The sequence below is a fragment of the Danio rerio genome, chromosome 21, assembly GCF_052040795.2.
Source record: "Danio rerio strain M-AB ecotype USA chromosome 21, GRCz13ab, whole genome shotgun sequence".
NCBI classification, from domain to species: Eukaryota; Metazoa; Chordata; class Actinopteri; order Cypriniformes; family Danionidae; genus Danio; species Danio rerio.
Window position 1 is genome coordinate 22,015,908 of NC_141041.1, and position 20,737 is coordinate 22,036,644.

At 33.7% G+C, this 20,737-nt stretch overlaps 1 protein-coding gene across 1 annotated transcript; it reads left to right on the plus strand.

Moving 5' to 3' along the window:
- The first annotated feature begins 1,933 nt into the window (after positions 1 to 1,933).
- On the plus strand, positions 1,934 to 18,101 carry oxct1b (3-oxoacid CoA transferase 1b). Its single transcript, NM_001077150.1, is given in 17 exon segments — positions 1,934 to 2,082; positions 2,867 to 2,978; positions 4,847 to 4,937; positions 5,182 to 5,317; positions 7,165 to 7,314; positions 7,398 to 7,504; positions 10,711 to 10,771; positions 10,887 to 10,994; positions 12,120 to 12,234; positions 12,336 to 12,430; positions 12,509 to 12,557; positions 12,892 to 12,964; positions 13,044 to 13,119; positions 13,200 to 13,289; positions 13,990 to 14,070; positions 14,159 to 14,260; positions 17,761 to 18,101. Coding segments are annotated over 17 exon segments (1,581 nt in total). The 5' UTR covers positions 1,934 to 1,983; the 3' UTR covers positions 17,797 to 18,101.
- Positions 18,102 to 20,737: the final 2,636 nt, after the last annotated feature.

Consider the following 20,737-nt stretch of genomic DNA (forward strand, 5'->3'; position numbering starts at 1 on the left):
GAACCTTGGGATAGCGAGCATAGACTGTAAAAAATAGATCGCCACATACAATGACCCCAACTTCAATGAATCATTTAAAATAAAAAAAATATCAGCCAAAAACATTTTTAAACTTAGTACCTGAAATGCAATATTTTTTAAAGTAAAAAAACAATAAATAATATGAATGAATCAAAGTTTTATTAGGCATAGTTACTCTAAACTGGGCAACCGAATATAATTTCACTCATTAAATATAAAGTAAATGATAACATATTTATAAACACCAACAAATCTCCAATAAAAATACATTATGAAGCATTAACATACTATTTAATGTTGACAGTTGAACTCATCTGTGAACTCACCGCTGATGCAGTTTGACCAATAGCAGAGCGGCGTTAAACTCACCGTTAAGAGATGTCACGTGGACCGAAGTTTATTCATAAAGTAGTTTCGACCCAGTTTACAGACGCTTTTCATGAACAAAATAAAAATTACATATTTTAAAATAAGAAAACTAAGATAATAAAAATAATAAATAAAAATAATAAAACATCTATTGGTAATTATACGAGCCTCCAGCGTCTCCCTATGACGCCTCAGGCTCAGGCACAGATTCTATAGGGAATCCCTGCACGTCTAAATATGACGCTAAAGGGGTACCCTGTTCGTCAATAACTTACGCCGAGGGTTCCTGACCAAGCGTCAGTATGTGACGAGTTGGGAGTGAGAACGTGTTGCATTTGATGGTGCATAAATACCCAGTCTTTGTTTTTATTTACTCCATGTAGTTTTGAGAGCTGAGATGCATATTTTGATTTTCTTAGACAAAACAAGGAAAGTGCACAAAGGTCACTCTCACAGACACTTTAATTTACTGTTATACTCCATATTAAATCCAGAAACAAAGCTTTTTTTTTTTCTTTTTCTTTTTTTTGCAGAAGCCTGTCTTAAGGGTAATGGTGCCAACTGGTGATCAACAGTAAAAAAATACAAATTTTACCTCTTCACAACAGGGAAAACCAACAACAATCTAAAATGCATGATTATATGGTGTCATGGTTTTTTAATCAAAAATGTAGTTTTAATGGAAGTCAGGGGAGGCAAAAAAAGCCACCAACAGTAAATTAGTAATAAAAAATGAAAATAATAAAAAACAATGAAATAAAGGCAATATTGGTTCACATGAGTTTGATAAAGGTAAACACTTCAAGTCCACAATTACTTTTTATATTAAAAATATGTACTTTTGTGTGTTTTTTTATCAAATCAGTGACATCATTAATTTGGCAATTAAAGAGTTAAAATCCTGTAATTTTCTAAGCAATTTAGTAGTTTTGATCAGGACTGAGATTGATTAACAGATTTATGCAAAAAATAATTTTAAATAAAATTTTTATCTGATGCATTTCAGCAGTTTAATTTAGTGAATGTTTTCATAACATAAGACTAAGGCTAAAGGCTAAAATAATAAATAAGATCTTTTTACCTTAAATTATTGTGCTAGCTGAAACACAGAAAATGTTAAGGTCAGATTAAGACACCAAATCACCCAAAATTGGATAAAAACATCCCCAATAGCAGATAAGGGTTAAAAGAATTATTAGCATTGATGGTTCCACAAAAAAATAAATAAATAAATAAAAAAACACCCAACATCCATGCATGGACCCTTTCGTTCTACAAATATTTCATATAGATTATTAAAGTTCTTCTTTTAAAACTCTTTGTGTAACCCAAAATGGTTGTTTTGGCATTAACATTATTAAGCTTTATCTTTAAGAGTGTAGACGTCATTGAACGGAGAGTGAATGAATTGCTGTATTTGAATGTTTGTGTTTTAAGGGGGTTCATTGATCTATAATGACACAGTCCAAAAGTACACCTCAAACTGTCCCAAAAACCCACCCTTTGCCCTATTTTAAAAGTGAGCAGGATCAATCCAGGTCCTGTAGTAGACAGTGATTACTTTCCTGTAAAAAACTTTAAAGTGTTCTGAAAATGTCATTTCAAAGATTTCTGTCTAGGTCAAATACTGTTCTCAGAGGAAGACTAATATCATTAAGCCCTCAGGGATGTATTTATATGCGACATGGTAAGGTAAGTACCAGAGGTTTCATTTTGGAAAGCAATTATATTTAATCTGTAAAGTAAACAAAAAAAGAGTAATCACATTCATGCATGTTTCAGACATTCATTTTGAGTTAAATGAGGTTTATTTAATAATGTATTTATTGTATATTTTATAACAAACCAAAAATTTGTCAATCTTTGTCTTAATATTTTCCAATAAATTGGTAGATGATGCAAATCAATCTGTTTTTTAAATCGGTATGTACAGAGAAACAGATTAAAAATAGTTATATACATTTAATTGACTTAATATATAGCTTTTAAATACACTAATTCCATCGCATCGATTCATTGTTTGAACAGCAGTGATGTTTGCACAGAATATCAGCATGTCCCCATCGCCACGTTGCTTGTTTGTGAGGCATGAATCTTGCCAATGCGCTCATTTTATTGATCAGGCATAAAATCGGAAAATGTCTTTCAACCTTTGACCATTTATTTATGTGTCTCTTTAAAGATTGAATAGCACGTGAAATGAATGAATGATGAAAGAATTTTAAATGAACATGGGGAATATTATATAATTCACTTTTAAATTTCTAATGTGATTTTGAAGTTTGCTTTGAACTTCCTTTCAAAGAACTAAAGTTTGCTGGAAGCAAACAGCAATACTGTACAGCATGAGCATCAACACAGGTTCAAAAAGACATCACACTGTTTATATTTTATAAAGATACTTCGGTTAAAGTAGAAAACAACATGCTTTTTTACTATAAGTATGTCATGCTCTCACTGTCGCTTTGCTCTACAGGAATCCAACAGCGCCCATTTCTCAACATCGCAGTCATGGAGAGCCTGTTTTTATTCAGACCCTGTGGAGACCGTCCAGGACATTCCTAATGGCTCCAAGCTTCTTGTTGGAGGTATAAGTTAGAGCTTAAAGGGATAGTTTACCTAAAGATATAAAAGTACTCACTCTGAACTGGTTCCAACCCTTTATGAATTTCTTTCTGTTGAACACAAAAGAAGATAATTTGAAAAATGTTAATGTTGATGCATGACTTCCATAGTAGAAAAATCAAATACAGAATTCAAAGGTTATCGATTTCCAACTTTTTAAAAAATCTTTGAAACTCAAACAGGTTTGTGACTGAGTATGACAGAATTTTGAGTTAATGCATATGAGATGTGACATACCAAATCATTCGCTACACAAATGTGCCTCTTATACAGAGATAAGCACAAATAGCTCAAAACACAAAGCTATGGAAATAATTAAGAAACCAAAACAAACTGTTGATTTGTGCTTTACTTTAAAACTACAGCATAATAATATTAGTTATGAATAGTTTTGCTAAATGTTTTATTGAGATGTGTTGTTGCTGATTGAATGTGTTGGATCAATTGGGTAGCTTTACGTAAACAAAGGAAAATTAAGCCCTGTTTAAATTCATTTAAGACCAGAAGACAATATTTCAGTGAATTTAAGACTTTTTAAGGCTTAAATATTTGTTTTTGAAATTTAAGACATTTTAAGACTTTTCAAGACCCCTACGGACATCCTGAAAAAGATAATTCATTTGTAAATAGAAAAGAAGTAAAGTAAATAGAATTTAAGTCAATTTAAATTTCATTATACAAAAATATACACAATTTGCAAGCCACCGTTTGAAGAAAGAGAGTGCAGTGCTGCAACATTTTTATTTTTATTTTTCTGTATAATAAAAATTAAAGATATAAAGCAATTGGTATGTTTTTTTTTTATTGCTATCACATTAACTTAAATGCACAGATCCAATGTACTGATTCATTTTTCTCCCAGTTGTTTGTGTTCACTTGAGACAAAACCGACTGAATTTTACATAAACAGTCACCCTGAATTTTACAAGACTATGACTGATAAACAAAACATATATCTAGTTGCTAAAACAATAGTGTCAATAAAAACATAACCAAGTTAGCTATAATGTAATGCGTATTTATATAGCACATTTATTGTGTGTGGCCATACACTCAAAGCACTTCACAATCATGTGGGGGGGGGGGTTCTCAACACCAGTGTGCAGCATCCACAGAACAACGGCACCAGTGTGCTTACCACACACCAGCTATAGATGGACTGGAGAAACAGTGATAGAGCCAATTCAATGGATTGGAATGATTGGGAGGCCATGATCACCCTAAAGACAACACCCACTAACAGTATATTGTCACCTTCACTTCACTGGGGCATTAGGACTCACACAGACAGCAGGTTGAGTGCCCGCTACTGGCCTCACTTACACTATTTCCAACAGCACCCTATAGTTTTCCCATGTGGTCTCCCATCCAGGTACATAGCTGTAGCTAGCAAGCTAAAGTCTCTAGCTATTTGCTAAGTGCTCTATTTTTTGTCCCATAACAACATTTTTTGAGCAATGTTTTATCAAATAATTACCCACATTAACCTTATTAGTTTGACCTGGGCACTTTATTTTTCAAGTTTACAACAAGCACAGTGGATCCAACAACAGGATGTACCAAAGTCACAAGCCAAAATCTATATTTAGTAGTCCTATTAATAAAAGTAGCTATATTTATAAATAACATTTAGTTAAGTATTACAATTATTCAAAGTGTTTTAATCAAAACACTGCCTGCCCCTGCCTTTCTGTGCATATTTGTGCACAGTCCTATCTGATCAGTTGTTCATACAGCTAAGTGGTATTTCCTTTGCTGTATAGATAGAACATAATGTGTCCCCAAGCGATGTTCTTGTGTGTGCGCTTAATTTCCCCCTTTTCTCTCCCAGGCTTTGGTTTGTGTGGGATCCCGGAGAATCTAATCAGTAGCCTGCTGAAAACAGGAGTAAAAGACATCACAGCTGTGAGCAACAATGCTGGGTGAGAGAGATACATAGTGAACATGTCAATAAGGGGATGTAATTCTTCCAGAGAACTCCCTGATGTGCTCAATGTTGACAAAACTTTCCTGTCTTGTATTATTAAACTCAAAGGCTGGTAAATAATCTGATGGGGTCAAAAGACAGGAAAGCTGCACACTTGAGAATCCAGTTTTAGAGTAACACAAGCGTATTATGTTATTTCACGTGTGACTATTATAACTATAGAGTGTTTGTGATTGCAGGGTTGACAACTTTGGCCTGGGCATGCTTCTGAAAAGCAAACAGATAAAGCGCATGATATCGTCTTATGTTGGGGAAAACGCAGAGTTTGAGAGACAATATCTTTCAGGCGAGCTGGAACTAGAGCTTACACCTCAGGTACTATAGATCAATTTACTTATCATCGTTTACATGCTCCATGTTTTTTTTTTTTTTTTAGTTTAGGTAATTCTGTAGATTAGAATGTGTCCAGTTTATTTATCTCTTCTTCTTTTTTGAGCCAAAAAGACAGGGACTATAATGAGTAATTATATATAATAAAAAAAATAATTTAATGAGTAACAAGAAACCCACTAAAATAGAATCTCGTTAACACAAAACATTTCATGACATAATAAAACCACAAAATACTAATTCTTATTTAGAATCCGTATGCTTTCTTCCTATTTATGTAAATTGATTTTTCCTATTTGTTTTTACTTGCACTTAAAGGGACAGTTCAACCCAAAGGGAAAATGCTGTCAACATTTAATCACCCTCAAGTGGTCCAAAACCCTTTGAGTTTTGATGCTGTTAAACACAAAAGATGATATTTTACAGAAAGCTGGTAACCTGTAAGCATTGACTTCTATAGTATTTGTTATTTCTACTATGGAAGTCAATAGTTACAGGTTTTCAGCATTCTTCAAAATATCATATTTTGCATTCAACAGAAAAAAAAGGTGTGGGACCGCATGAGGATAGGGAAAGTGAATGTAACTTTACATTTTGGGTGAAATAAATCTCTTTAATATGCATTATATAAACTCTTTGTAAATGTAATATGACACAGGCGCCTTTGACCCTCATGTACCTGCAGTCTCAACAATCTTCAAAATCCAGCTTTGTTTCTCATTGCAACAATTTGCTGTCAGAAACGCATCATATTATGGAAGTAATGTTGGTTGCAAACTACAATTCACAGGGAAGTTTATTATTATTTGTTCATACAGCTACAAGTACAAATAAAATATTTCCAATGCTGTCATTGACCAAATAAGTTGTTGGCTGTAAATATAAACTTTTTTTTTTCAATTACTGCAGCACACTTTTAAAAAAAAAGACAGAAGGCACCAACTTTCCTTTTCATTCAAATGTATAATAGTTTGGGAATTGATGATACCAATTGTTAAAGTTTTACAAGCAATTTCTTGCCTAATCTGACATAATAACTTGAACTGAAATAAACTTGAACAGTGTGTGTTTATTGTAGCAGATGTAGACTTGATTCAGCTCACAGACAGAATGAAAAGCTTAATCTCGATGGCACCCCCATAAAAAAACAGAGATTTGCTTATCATTCAATCATGAAATGACTGTTTTTTTGAGAACACAGTGTCCATCTTTGCATGCGAAAACTTGTCTTTCAATGAGGGAAAATCCTGCAAATATTTTATTTGTAGGCTACTTTTTTTACCAATTAAAGGAAATAGTTAATGAAGAAATAAGGGACTCGTGATTTTACTGTGTCTTGTAGTATTTATTATAAAATAAGCTGACATTAGACAGTAAGTAGGCCTTTGTTTAATGGTAGCTGATGCAATGTAAACCTTTTTGTTTGAACCTTTATAATGTTAACCTTAATTTATCATACGGCTTTTGTAATACTTGAATACTTGCTTCTGATTGGTCAATCACGAGTCCCATTTTGAGGCATGTAAACAAAAACAACGGTCCCAACTAATTTCCTGTTTTACATTTTTTAATTTCTATGGCTTCTGAGAATGCAAAAAGAGCCACACAATGATAAATAATGTTATGATAGCTACTTTAACATGAAGTTATGACTTCATTGCCTCTTGTTGCAGTTATGAAAAAGTTTGATAACAAGCAGGAAATGTCCAGGGGCCAAATTGAATTGTTTGGCGCCATCTTGTGACTGAAAAAAAATCAGGCTCTCCGCTGGCAGGCTTGAAGGATGTACATTACTCCTTACGTAAAGTGTTACTGACCTGTGTGTATGGCAGGGCACATTAGCAGAGAGGATCCGGGCTGGTGGTGCAGGAATCCCAGCGTTTTTTACTCCCACCGGATATGGCACTCTCATCCAGGAGGGCGGCTCGCCCATTAAATACAACAAAGATGGGACCATTGCCATTGCAAGTGAAAGAAGAGAGGTGTGGCAAATCATATTACTGTCTAAAAACATACTGTCTCCGAAAAAAACCTGCCCTTAAATTGTTTTGGTTGTTTGGTCCAGGTTCGAGAGTTTAACGGCAGGCATTATGTCATGGAAAAGGCGATCACTGGTGACTTTGCTTTGGTAAAGGCCTGGAAATGTGATAGAGCAGGAAATCTTATTTTCAGGTAAAACATAAGAATTTAATTATATATATATATATATATATATATATATATATATATATATATATATATATATATATATATATATATATATATATATATATATATATATATATATATATATGAAACGTTAAAATCATGTCCCTTTCTTGACATTGCTGTAATATTTAGTCTTTTCCGGAGTAGAGTTCTGAAGTAAGCCTACTTACTGTCCACTAGAGGTCAGGCTTCATCTGCTTATCAAATAGTCATTTAGGCATCTCTCCTTCGTGTCTTCCACTTTTTGGGAAAAATGTACTTGACTTTATTGGTGGAAGTGTTGATGTTGCTTCACTTTATTTTAAAAATGAATATGGTTTTTGTACACTCCAAAAATAAAAAAAGCACATATATTATTAGATTATTATATGTTTCTTTAACCAGATAAAAACCCATTGAGATCAAGATCTCATTTACAAGGGTGACCTAGCCCAGTGGTTCCCAACCTGGGGTCCGCGCCCCCCTAAGGGGGGCGCCAGAGTTCACAGGGGGGGCGCGGGAGAGGATAAGTATTGAGGTAGAAAAAGGCATAAAAACGGTCCACTATTATAAAGGGCTTTGCAATTAATCGAAAATCCGATTTAGATTTCGGTTTCAAACGATTATAAAAAAGCATTAATCGAGATAAATGATTATTGCATCATATTTCGCCACAGTTGTACACGTGTTGCTCTTAAAAGCGCGAAAGAGCTTATGTGTGTGTGCAGCACGATCACGCAGTCAGAAGCATATGCGGCTGGTCAGCATTCACTCTCATTCACACACTGAGACGAGCAGAGGAGCGCAGACATCTAAAGTCATCTTAACGTGAACGCTTTAATGGTCAAATAGGTGTCAAAACGCGGTGTTTAGTGATTATTTACATTAACCCTCATTTGTGTAATAAACAAACGAGTTGAGGATCAAAAGACGTGAAAGAGAAACCATTAAAGATACAGCGCGCTATTCTCCTTCTGCCGCCTGTTTTTATCATTATTAAACGAACATAACGAGAAAACCCTCGCTGCTCTTGACTGAAGGACTGCTGTAGCTAGTGTTTTTTCTTACAGTGAAGATGCTTAAAGCACAGTTTGTTTTATATTTTTATTCTATTGTATTTATTTCTCTTTCCATTGCAGGGTGGAAAATAACTGTATGTATACAGTTGAAGTCAGAATTATTAGCCCTCTTGAATATTAGCAAATCTTTTCCTGCCCAATTTCTGTTTCATGGAAAGAATATTTTATTAACTTATTTCTGAACATAATAGTTTTGATATCTCATTTCTAATTACTGATTTCTTTTTGTCGTTGCTATAATGACAGCACATAATATTTTACTAGATATTTTTCAAAATACAAGCATTCAGATTAAAGTGCAGTTCAAAGGCTTAATTAGGGTAATAAGGCAAGTCATTATAACGGTAGTTTATTCTGCAGACAATCAAAAATATATATTGCTTAAGGGGGCTAATAATATTGACCTTAAATTGGTTTCAAAATAGACCTTTTTAAACCTGTCTTTATTCTAGCTAAAATAAAACAAATAGAAGAAAAAATATTATAGGAAATACTGTTAAATTCCTTGCTCTGTTAAAAATAATTTGGGAAATATTTATAAAATAAAAAAAATCTCAGGAGCGCTAATAATTTTGACTTTAACTGGCAATGGTTTTGAATAATCGTGATTACAATTATGACCAAAATAATCGTGATTATGATTTTTCCCAAAATCGAGCAGCCCAAAAAATAAAAAATAATCTAAACACATGCTTAAAATTCCAACATAATAGTGAAAATAATTAATAAATGCTGTGATTCTTCAGAGGCGAAGATAAAGATTAGACAGTATGACAAAGCCTACCTAAATTTTGGTTTTATTGAAGGCCAAGACAAGTTAAAACTGATTAATTAATATTTTCTATACATATTACTATATATTAATATTACACAAACACACACACACACACATACATATATATATATATATATATATATATATATATATATATATATATATACACACACACACACACACACACACACACACACACACACACACACACACACACACACACATATATATATATATATATATATATATATATATATATATATATATATATATATATATATATATATATATATATATACACAGTACATATGTGTGTGCGTGCGTGCGTGTGTATTTATATGGTGGGGGGGCTCCAATGTTTGTATATGTTTATGGGGGGGGCCCCAAAGAAAAAGGTTGGGAACCACTGACCTAGCCAATAGGTCCGCAACACACGACTTATGAAAAAAAAAAAAATAAAATAAAAAAATTTGATATAATATAAAACACAATTTAGTTGTTCAGCTATACCACATTACATAATATAAAAACATATACATTGAATAATGGACTGTTGTTGTTTGTTAACACGAATACTATTATTATTTTAGTGTTGCTACTTAAATTTTTATTTTCAGGAAAAGACTTGCTTTGGTATATCTGAATCAAAACTGCCTTCAAAGAAACATAAGGCTATTTGAAGTTTTCTATGTAGGCTGTTTACTCACTCCCACTACTAGTTTAAAATATTTAATGCAACTTTTTTTTAATTCTAGTTTAATAAAAAGGAGAGAGGGTAATGTCCCAAAATACAAGTGTATTGGCAGAAGGTTAAAAGGGAGTAAAGTTTTAGTAAAGTGTTAGGATACAACATACCAATGCACCCAGTATTTATTTATTTTTGCTTGTTGGCTTTCCCCTGATCAGTTTAGTAAGTAAAATGGTTGCAGATTTTCAGTTGAAAACAGACATTTTCCAACAAACCTGGGCATTGATCTAACCATATCTTTGAAATGCTGTCAGGGGCTTTGTTGTAGTTTTTGTCATTATATTGAAGTTTAATTAATTATATATCTACTTTTTGTGTAATGTATTATCTTTTTTTAGCTGTCGCTATTATTTATTCATTATTAAAATTTATATCTATAATTATTTATTTTTTTATTTTTTTTGTGAATGTAAATATTCTAATTAAATGTTATATGTGTATACTATGTTTATAAAAACTTTAATAAAAACACAGTTCAAAAAAGGGAGAGAGAGCGAGGGATAATGTTCTGATTTGAATAAATAGTTCAAGATAAATACATTAAAAAGTACAGCTGCTATTGCATTCTGACAGTTATATTTTTATACAGGAAAACAACCCGCAATTTCAATCAGCCTATGTGTAAAGCAGCCAAAGTCACCATAGTGGAGGTTTGTGACCTTATAGTTTGGTATGAGCTGTGCAACATTTACCGGAATACTGTGTTTAAATCTAAATAAAAAAAAACAAAAAAAAAACAAACTGATAATGCTTTTTACCTTGTAGGTCGAAGAGATTGTTGATATTGGAAGTTTTAATGCAGAAGACATTCACATTCCCGGCATCTATGTAGACCGCGTGGTGAAAGGAGCCAGCTATGAAAAAAGAATCGAGGTGAGAAAGACTGAATAACCTGTCTGATCGTCACCGTTAGAAGGGTTTAATGATTTCTGAGCATATTATACATTTTTATATAGATGGGTGATTCCATATTAAGAAATACAAATAAAATCAACACAAACAGGAATACTTTACAGTATCGTACAGAAAATAATCATCTTCAATAATCCAGTGCTTGCCAAATACAAGTTAATTCTTTTTTACCTAATAAAATAATAATAATAAAAAGTTTGTCATTTCTGTCATGTCAACACTGTTATGCTACATTGGTTACAGAGTGTGTGGTTTGACAGTAACAGAATTGACCATTTTAAATGCATTTTAAAAGGCCAAAACTCCACTTGCTAGTATAAATGTTAACAGCCGGTGGCACTAATGGATTCCTCTTTAAACAACTTTTGAACAACCCAATGTGATAGATTGACAAAAGATTTATGGACACATATACAACTGCTCAAAAACAAAAAAAGGAACACTCCAAGTGTTTCCTTTATTTTTTGAGCACATTAGATATTACACATGTAAATACACATTACATTACATTAACACTATTTGTAAACAGTTTCAAATTCAGAAAAAATCATTATTTTAGAGGATTTAAAAATAAAGTAAATGAAATATCGGCCTAAGAAATGTACAATAACATCAACTTTCCTTCCTAATCTGCAATTGCCTCTGGCTATAAAACTAACTGTACTCAAAAAAAAAAAAAAAAACTTACATTACTAATGATTTCCTTCTTAAACTTTGCACTCATTCATTGTTGCTCTTATAGTTGTGTAAATTGCTTCCTTGTCCTCATTTGTAAGTCATTTTTTTGGATAAAATCGTCTGCTAAATGACTAAATGTAAATATCTGAATACACAGTATATAATGGAAAAATACACCTTTTCTGACAGCAAGAAATTATTTTCAGCCATGTAAGACACTTTTTGCTGAACAAATTAAATTGTTATGGCCTGAAAAATATTGTGATCCACGATGACGAAGAGTAGCACATTAAAATAACTAAAAATGCAACCTTTTGGGGAAAGAAAACCTAAAATGATAATGACTTTTCAAACCAAATGTACATGCAATTTTAGAATTTATAAGATTCAGGAGCACATTTTTTTCAGAAAAGGTTGGTTCAATCAGGCAAGGAGGAGAAGCCTAAAGTGAAGCAGGAGTCAGATATAACCCGGGAGAGAATCATCCGGCGAGCTGCACTGGAGTTTCAGGATGGCATGTATGGTATCCTTCAGTAGGCTGACTACATACTGCATACTATCACTGTCAATATGGTGGATGAGTGAATAGTGTCTTGTTAACACACACCTTGACAAAGTTCCTAGCTAATCTTGGTATTGGGATCCCTATGCTGGCCAGCAATTACATTAGTCCTGATATCACTGTGCACTTGCAGAGTGAGAATGGAATTTTAGGACTGGTGAGTTTTTATTAATAAATATCATGAATGGGTAAATGTATGGCACATTCAATCCCCAATTTATTTTTGCTCATTTAGGGCCCTTATCCAACAGAAAGTGAAGTGGATCCTGATTTAATCAATGCTGGTACAGTGACATCTTCTATTTATCATATTTTATGGTCCTATATATATATAGTCTGCACATTTTACATTGCTTAATGCATGACACGCAGTCAACATCTAATCTGATATCTAATTTAATTGAATTTGCTATTAAGATCTTCATTTAGAAATCAGAAGTTTAATTTCAAATAAGCACAATATGATATATTATAATTAACATAATATAATAGAATGTAACATAATATAATATCCTAAAATAAATATAAATAATAATATCTTTAAAAATGACTAAAGAACAACGATAATAACATTAAACCATGTGAACATTTTTTCATATCTCTTAATATGTCATTCAGGTAAGGAGACGGTAACAGTTTATCCAGGAGCTGCCTACTTCTCCAGTGATGAATCCTTTGCCATGATCAGAGGGTGTGTTCAAATACATCTACCAAGATTACAGGCCCAACTACTATAATTTTAACTTCACCTTTTATGCCTTTTTGTTTAGTGGTCACATTGATCTGACCATGCTGGGAGCAATGCAGGTTTCCAAGTATGGAGATCTGGCCAACTGGATGATCCCAGTATGAGTTTCATGCTTGATTTTGTCTTACCATTCAGTGTGTTTACACTTGCTTAGACTGACATGTAAGTGTTTCTCTAGGGTAAAATGGTGAAGGGGATGGGTGGAGCAATGGACCTGGTGTCTAGTGATGCCACAAAAGTTGTGGTCACTATGGAACATTCTGCCAAGGTAAACAGCCTAAATCTGTACTCTCTCACACTTACAAATATAAAAGGATAGTTCACACAGAAATGAAACTTTTCTCATTATTTACTCACTTTCAACTTGTTTCAAACCTGTTTTGAGATTTGGTCTCCTGCTGAACACAAAGTGATGTTTTGTAAACAAATTTCGGGAGGAGCATGCGCAGAAGTTTCAGTATCGAACACGTCATTGACAATCAACCCATTATCAAATCAGTGCTTGAACAAACCCCTATATATACCAAAGCTGTCTTACCTGCAGCATCTCACGACTTTAGTATTCCTCCACCACCCCGTCACCTCACCTCTTGCATCGAATTCCTGGGGGGAGCGTTCTGGGGCCGGGCTAGACACTTCACTCGAATACAAATTCCTCTTTGTTTCCTGATAAGGGGAGTAACTCGAGTCGGGGTGTCTCCTCGAGCTTAGAGCCCTCCCCCCGGACAGCACGCCAAATATACTTTGCAAGTGTGAACTCGTGAAAGAAGATATTATGAAGAATGTTGAAGACCAATAGCCATTGACTTCTATATATTTTATATATTATATAGTGTCTTCCGGCTTCCACTATCCATTTAACAACAACAACAACAAAAAAACTTAACTCATAAAGACTTGGAATTACTTGAGGGTGATTAAACAGTGAACACCTTTTTGTCACTAAAGTTTGTACTTTATATTTAAAGGGTGGGAAGCATAAAATCTTAGACAAGTGCACACTTCCTCTGACTGGAAAACAGTGTGTTGACCGTATAATCACTGAAAAGGTCAGTAAAACTTCTTTCTTATAAGTTAGACATTTTGTTAGGCTGTTTTTCATAGTAATCACAGACAGTGTGTTGTTTCTTGTTTTAGGCGGTGTTTGATGTAGACAAGAGCAAGGGTTTAACTCTCATTGAGATTCTGGAAGGATTGACACCAGATGACATCAGAGCCTGTACTGGGACAGAGTTTGAGGTGAGGCTCACAGGCTCTGTTTATTTTTAAACAGGGCCACTAATATTAAGATACCAGTTAGAGTGAAAACCATATAAAGTTAGAGTGAAAACCAGATAGAGTGTTTTCGATTATCTTATCACACTTGTATGACACTTAATAATAAATGTAAACAAAAGGCAGTTGAAGATGCAATCAATTGGATCTGGTTGAAAGTGTTCAAAAGGTCACAAAAGACCAGCAACTCTCTGTCTACTGATCTGATTCGTAAAGTTCACGTGAAATCATAATTTACAATGTTTATTTTTCTAGTCTGCGAGTTAATAAAAGTATTTTGTAATCTTAAATGAAAATCTGACCATTTGCTTTCACTGGAATAGCAGTCTTTCTCTGATGTCAGTTTGACAGCTTGGATTAAATATGATTAGCTACACCCTTTCAACCATTAGTTTGCTGCGAGTGAAAGGTAAGAGGAGGAGTACATAGACCTGTCACAATAATAAATATATAGACTTATCGCACAACACATGGACATGACTTCAATAATTTAGGATATGCATTTTCACATTTTAATTCCAGTGCTAATTATTAAACTTTTAAAATGACTAATAAATATTCCTAAAAATGAAATAGTATGTGTTCTTAGGAAGAGTGTACTTGCATTGTAATATTATATTGTCATTCTGCCATTATATAATAAACAACATAAAATGATCTTTAAATGACAATAATATTGTCAGCCCCCCTTAGTTGAACTTGATCATATTTAAATAAAAGTCTGCAGCAACTTTCAATTCACACATCAGCATGTCCACTGGGTCTAAAAGTCTTTCATTTCAAAAACCATATTTTAGGCCTTAAAGTCTTAAAATCACTTAAATATTGTGTTGTAGGTCTTCAATTGTTTTAATCAGCTCTTAAATTTCCCATTTCTATCTAAAGCAACACCTATCCAATCATGAATAATCCATCTTAATAAATATTTGTTTATACTGTAGTTACCTATTGAGGACACTGACCTTTACAGACTGTTGTGACTGCATTTACAGTTTTTCTCAGTTGCTTTGGTGCATTTTTCACTACACTATTTACATTTGCACAACAGTTAATGCATTTCTCAAAACAATTAGTGCAAACTCCAAAACCTAGCTGATAACCTGCAAAAGCGCGTCACATGCTCAAAATGGATAGTTCATTCCTCAAAAGCAAGTATTCATGTCAATCAAACTGTCAGTATCGTCAAAGTCCTGACATCATTGTTTATGAACAAGACAGTCAAATGGCTTAGTCATGTTTTCATTATGACAGTTTACATGTACATTTTTTCAATGCAAAAAAGTCAGATTTTGGTGACACTTTATGAAAATGCTCAAGACAGCATTATATACTATTTGCACAGCCATTTGAAAACTACAGTAAAGTGAGACCACTGCATTGAGTGAGTTATCTGAGTACAAGACACTAAATATGTATGTTTCACATTTTTACTGCATTTGCTCTTTGCAATCCTAATTTACTCACTGCATTGTGCAAAAGAATAAACACACTCTAATTTACAACAAACATAAACTCCCTTTAGGTAGAGCAGTGCACAACTGTACACAATATTGCAGTGCATATTGGAACTAAGCCTACAACATACACAGGTCTGTAAATTATTCATCAAATTGTTCAATTTTAAAGACATTTTCAGGAAAATAAAGATTTAAATTTGTTTTATAAAATTAGTTTGACAGATTTTGACAACTAGTTCACCATTTTTGTATGTAATGACTCAAGTAATGAAATGAGGACTATTAGTTTTATATAGAATGACTATTGAGCATTTACAAGTTTAGTTCATTTTGACTGACATGACATAAGCAAATGATAATGTTATAAATAGCAGAGAGTTGAATTAAAGCAATCGATGCTTGTCCAAAAGCATTCTCAATTTGTTGAAAAGAATGAGAAACTGCTACTATGATGTGCACAAATGACTAATTGTTTTGAGAAATGCATTAACTGTTGTGCAAATGTAAGTAGTGTAGTGAGAAATGCACCAAAGCCACTGAGAAAAACTGTAATTTATTATAGTTTTTAGAACGTGACCATTTTTAAAAGAGTTATGTTGGGGAAAAAAAAGTGTATGTGTACAACTAAAGTTACTGTAGCTTGTTTGAATTATTATTTGTAATATATGGGTATAAATATCTAAATTAGATTTTCTTTTATTGAAAAAGTACTAATCTTTAACACTGGTCATTCTGGTCATTTTGAAAAAAAAAAAAACCTTAGTGTTTAGCTCTGTAAAAGTATGAAATTGTATTCTTAATGGTCTTTAAAATGTCTTGACTTGGTGAAACCTGCAGAAATCCTGATTGTTTTATTGTTGAAGCACACAGATGGGATTTAAACTTTGCTATAGTTTTAGTTTGAAAGCACAGACAGACAGACAGACAGACAGACAGAGCGACCGACACAGACAGACAGACAGACAGACAGACAGACAGACAGACAGACAGACAGACAGACAGACAGACAGACAGACAGACAGACAGATAGATAGATAGATAGATAGATAGATAGATAGATAGATAGATAGATAGATAGATAGATAGATAGATAGATAGATAGATAGATAGATAGATAGATAGATAGATAGATCTTTCATGTTCATATGTAAATTGGGCAAGCTTAAATTTTAATAGCTATTAGATAGAAGAGACAGTCAGAATAAAACAGCAGTAAACAGCAATGTTTCCCTGGTTGATGTTTTAAGTCCAGTAAAATGCATTGAAGGTACAAACAGGGCTACAATTACTAAAGCACAACATGTTTACTAAACTGATGAGGTGTGTTAGAATTTAAAATATCATTTTTCTGAGAATGTGTTAGTCATAACTGTTGAATTACTTCAGTAGGAGCTATGCTGAAGAGGTAAATGTGATTAAAAATGAGTCATCCTGTAAATAAGAGTGTGTGCATTTGAAACCGTGTGTTTCGTAACCCTCTCACATCAGCAAAATGAGTGTTGTGTGTGGTGCAAAATATCTAAGTCAACATCACATTACGTGTTTCATTTTATACATCTTACATGTAATTTCATTTGGCATTTTACATTCATATAATCCTTTATTTTCATACTGAATCATCATTAGTGGCTGATAAAAGTAAATGATTTCAGCAAACAGAAGACACTCATGATCAGAGCTGATTATATCCTTTTGATCTGTTAAAAGTGAAAAAAAACAAACAAATGCTCAATTGGGTGACAATCATGGCAAAACTGCAGATTGCAAGATTCGCCTGATAATATTATTGACCTTTTGATATAAGTGCTATGATTTACTAATCAGACTAATTAATGATACAGTTCATAAAAAATGTTTTACTCAAAAACATAACAGTGTAAATCCATATAGGTGATGGGGAAAGAAATCAAACATTATACATCACACTGTTAAATGTGCTTCTTTCTCACTTTAACTTTTGAAGGTTTGTGTACAGAATATCTGTTAAGTTATTCTGGTGTTTTTCAGGTGTCGCAAAACCTACGACCAATGCAGCAGATATGAGGATTTGTAGCGTTGAGCTTCTGTCAGTCTGCTGAGACACAGCCAGATGGAGACAGAGGAATGGACTGCGCACATTTGAAAAATGTCTTTGCATTTCTTTTTTTATGTCCTGCATTTCTGAATGTGGCATAAAAACCTAATTATGTCACAGTAACTGAAATAGAGTAATCTTGTACCACATTGCTATAAGAATACAAAGAGAAAGAAATATATTTGTTCTTTGTTACGGTCCCACTAAACAAAATATTAGGGTTTGTAAATTGATGTAAAGAAAAATACCAGTCAAAATAAAATGCTATTTAAAAGATGCTTTGTGGCCTCTCAATTTCTGAGCATAAACAACCAATGTTTAATGAAAAAGAAGATAAACTATTAAAATAAACAATTAAGGAGAACAGCTTATTTTATTTAGCAATGTATTAAATAGGGCAGCAAAGTGGCGCAGTGGGTAGCACTCTCGCCTCACAGCGAAAAGGTCGCTGGTTCGAGCCTCGGCTGGTAAGTTGGCATTTCTGTGTGGAGTTTGCATGTTCTCCTCGTGTTTGCTCCGGTTTTGCCCACAAGTCCAATGATATGCTGTATGTGAATTGGGTAAGCTAAAATTGTCTGTGGTGTATGTGTGTAAATGGAAGTGTTTGGGTGTTTCCCAGTGATGGGTTGCAGCTGGAAGGGCATTCGCAGTGTAAAACATATGCTAGATAAGTTGGTGGTTCATTCTGCTGTGGCAACCCCAGATTAAGTAAGGTATAGTCAAAAAGATAATAAATTTATATTAAATAATAAAAAGTAACGATACTTGGAGTATTTTAAAACATAATATAACTTATAAGTATTTAATTTTTGCAATCTGTTTACATAATCATGATTATATATAATTAATGAATAAATCATATCTCACTTACATGGCAAGAAATGATTAGACTACAATCATGTCTATTAAATGTATATCTGAGACTTCTGTAGTGAAAACGGCTAAAACTGTTAAGTTAGCAATTTTAAACATTCGATCACTCAATAATAAGTTACTTTTAGTTAATGATTTTATCAACACAAATTGCCTTGATTTTATGCTTTTAAATGAAACGTGGCTAGATGACAGTTGTAGCGCAGCAGTTCTGAATGAAACAGCTCCTTTAAACAGACTTTTTGAGTGTTTGCAGAGTTAATAGGAGAGGTGGAGGCATCGCTGCCCTGTTTAAAGATGTGTATGAATGTAAACAAGTGTTATTTGGTGACTATTTGTCCTTTGAATATCTGAGTATAGCACTGAAAGGTGCTCCACGCATCTTACTGATCATACAGACCTCCAAAATATTCTCCAGCTTTTATTGATGATTTTACAGAGCTGTTATCAACAGTAACCTCTGAATTTGATTATTTTAGTATTGCTGGGGATTTTAATATTCACATTGATAAATCAGAATTCAATGCTGTAAAAGAACTGATGACTGTTTTTAACACTTTTGATCTCACTCAGCATGTTCAAGGACCCACACACAATCGTGGACACACTCTTGACCTACTTATAACTAAGGGTTTACACATTTCATCAACTGTTGTTAAGGATGTGGCACTATCTGATCATTTCTGTATTTTCTTTGATATATTGATCACTCCAGCTATTAAAGACAGATCTGTCTCTGTCAAAAAGAGATGCATAAATGAGAACACTAGTGAACAGTTTATGAAGGCCATATCACTAGCACCAAGTATATCTGCAGACTCTGTTGATTCTCTCCTTGATTTGTTTAATTCTAAAATTGAAAATGTAATAAATGACATCGCTCCTGTTAAAGTTAGGAAGAGAACTGGCAAAGAGAGAGTCCCTTGGAGAAAACTCAAGAGCAGTCCAAATGAAGAAAAGACAATGCAGGAAAGCTGAGCGTATGTGGAGAAAGACGAAACTAGTAGTCCATTATAATATCTATAAAGACAGTCTTCATGCTTTTAATGTGGAACTAAAAACTGCTAGACAGACTTTCTTTTCCAACCTTATAAACAACAATGTAAATAATGCTCGTACACTCTTTGCAACAGTAGAGAGACTCACAGACCCCCCCCCCCCCCCAGTCAGATTCCCAGTGAGCTACTCTCTGAAAGCAAATGTAATGAGTTTGCTCATTTCTTTACTAATAAGATCAATAATATCAGAAAGGCAATTAGCTCATCCAATCAGCCAAGTTGTGTCGATGTCAAACAAGCTCAACCACAACTTAAGAAATCAGACATTATGTCTGATTTCGTGGCAATTAACGGTAAAATCTTAGAAGAGATCGTGCAAATTATAAAAACATCAACCTGCAGTCTTGACACGCTCCCCACATCATTCTTTAAAACAGTGTTTACCTGTTTAGAAATGGATCTTCTAAAAGTGGTAAATGATTCACTTCTATCAGGGATTTTTCCAAACTCACTTAAAACTGCAGTTGTTAAACCCCTCTTGAAGAAGAGCAACCTAGATAACACCCTATTGAGCAATTACAGGCCAATCTCAAATCTCCCTTTCACTGGCAAAATCATTGAAAAAGTTGTTTTCAACCAGGTCAACAAGTTCTTAAACTTAAAGGGGTGTTTAGACAATTTTCAATCTGGGTTCAGAGCACATCACAGTACAGAGAGCGCTCATAAAGATAATCAATGATATCCGCCTAAATACTGATTCAGGTAAAATAACAATGCTGGTATTGCTCGATCTCAGTGCCGCATTTGACATTGTCGATCACAGCATACTTCTGGATAGGCTGGGTTGGGCTGTCTAGGACAGTCTTCAAATGGTTCAGATCTTACCTTGAAGGGAGAGGTTACTATGTACATATAGGTGACCATAGGTCAAGGTGGACACCCATGACATGTGGCGTCCCACAAGGCTCGATTCTGGCACCTCTCCTGTTCAACCTTTACATGCTCCCTCTGAGCCAAATAATGAGAAAGAACCAAATCT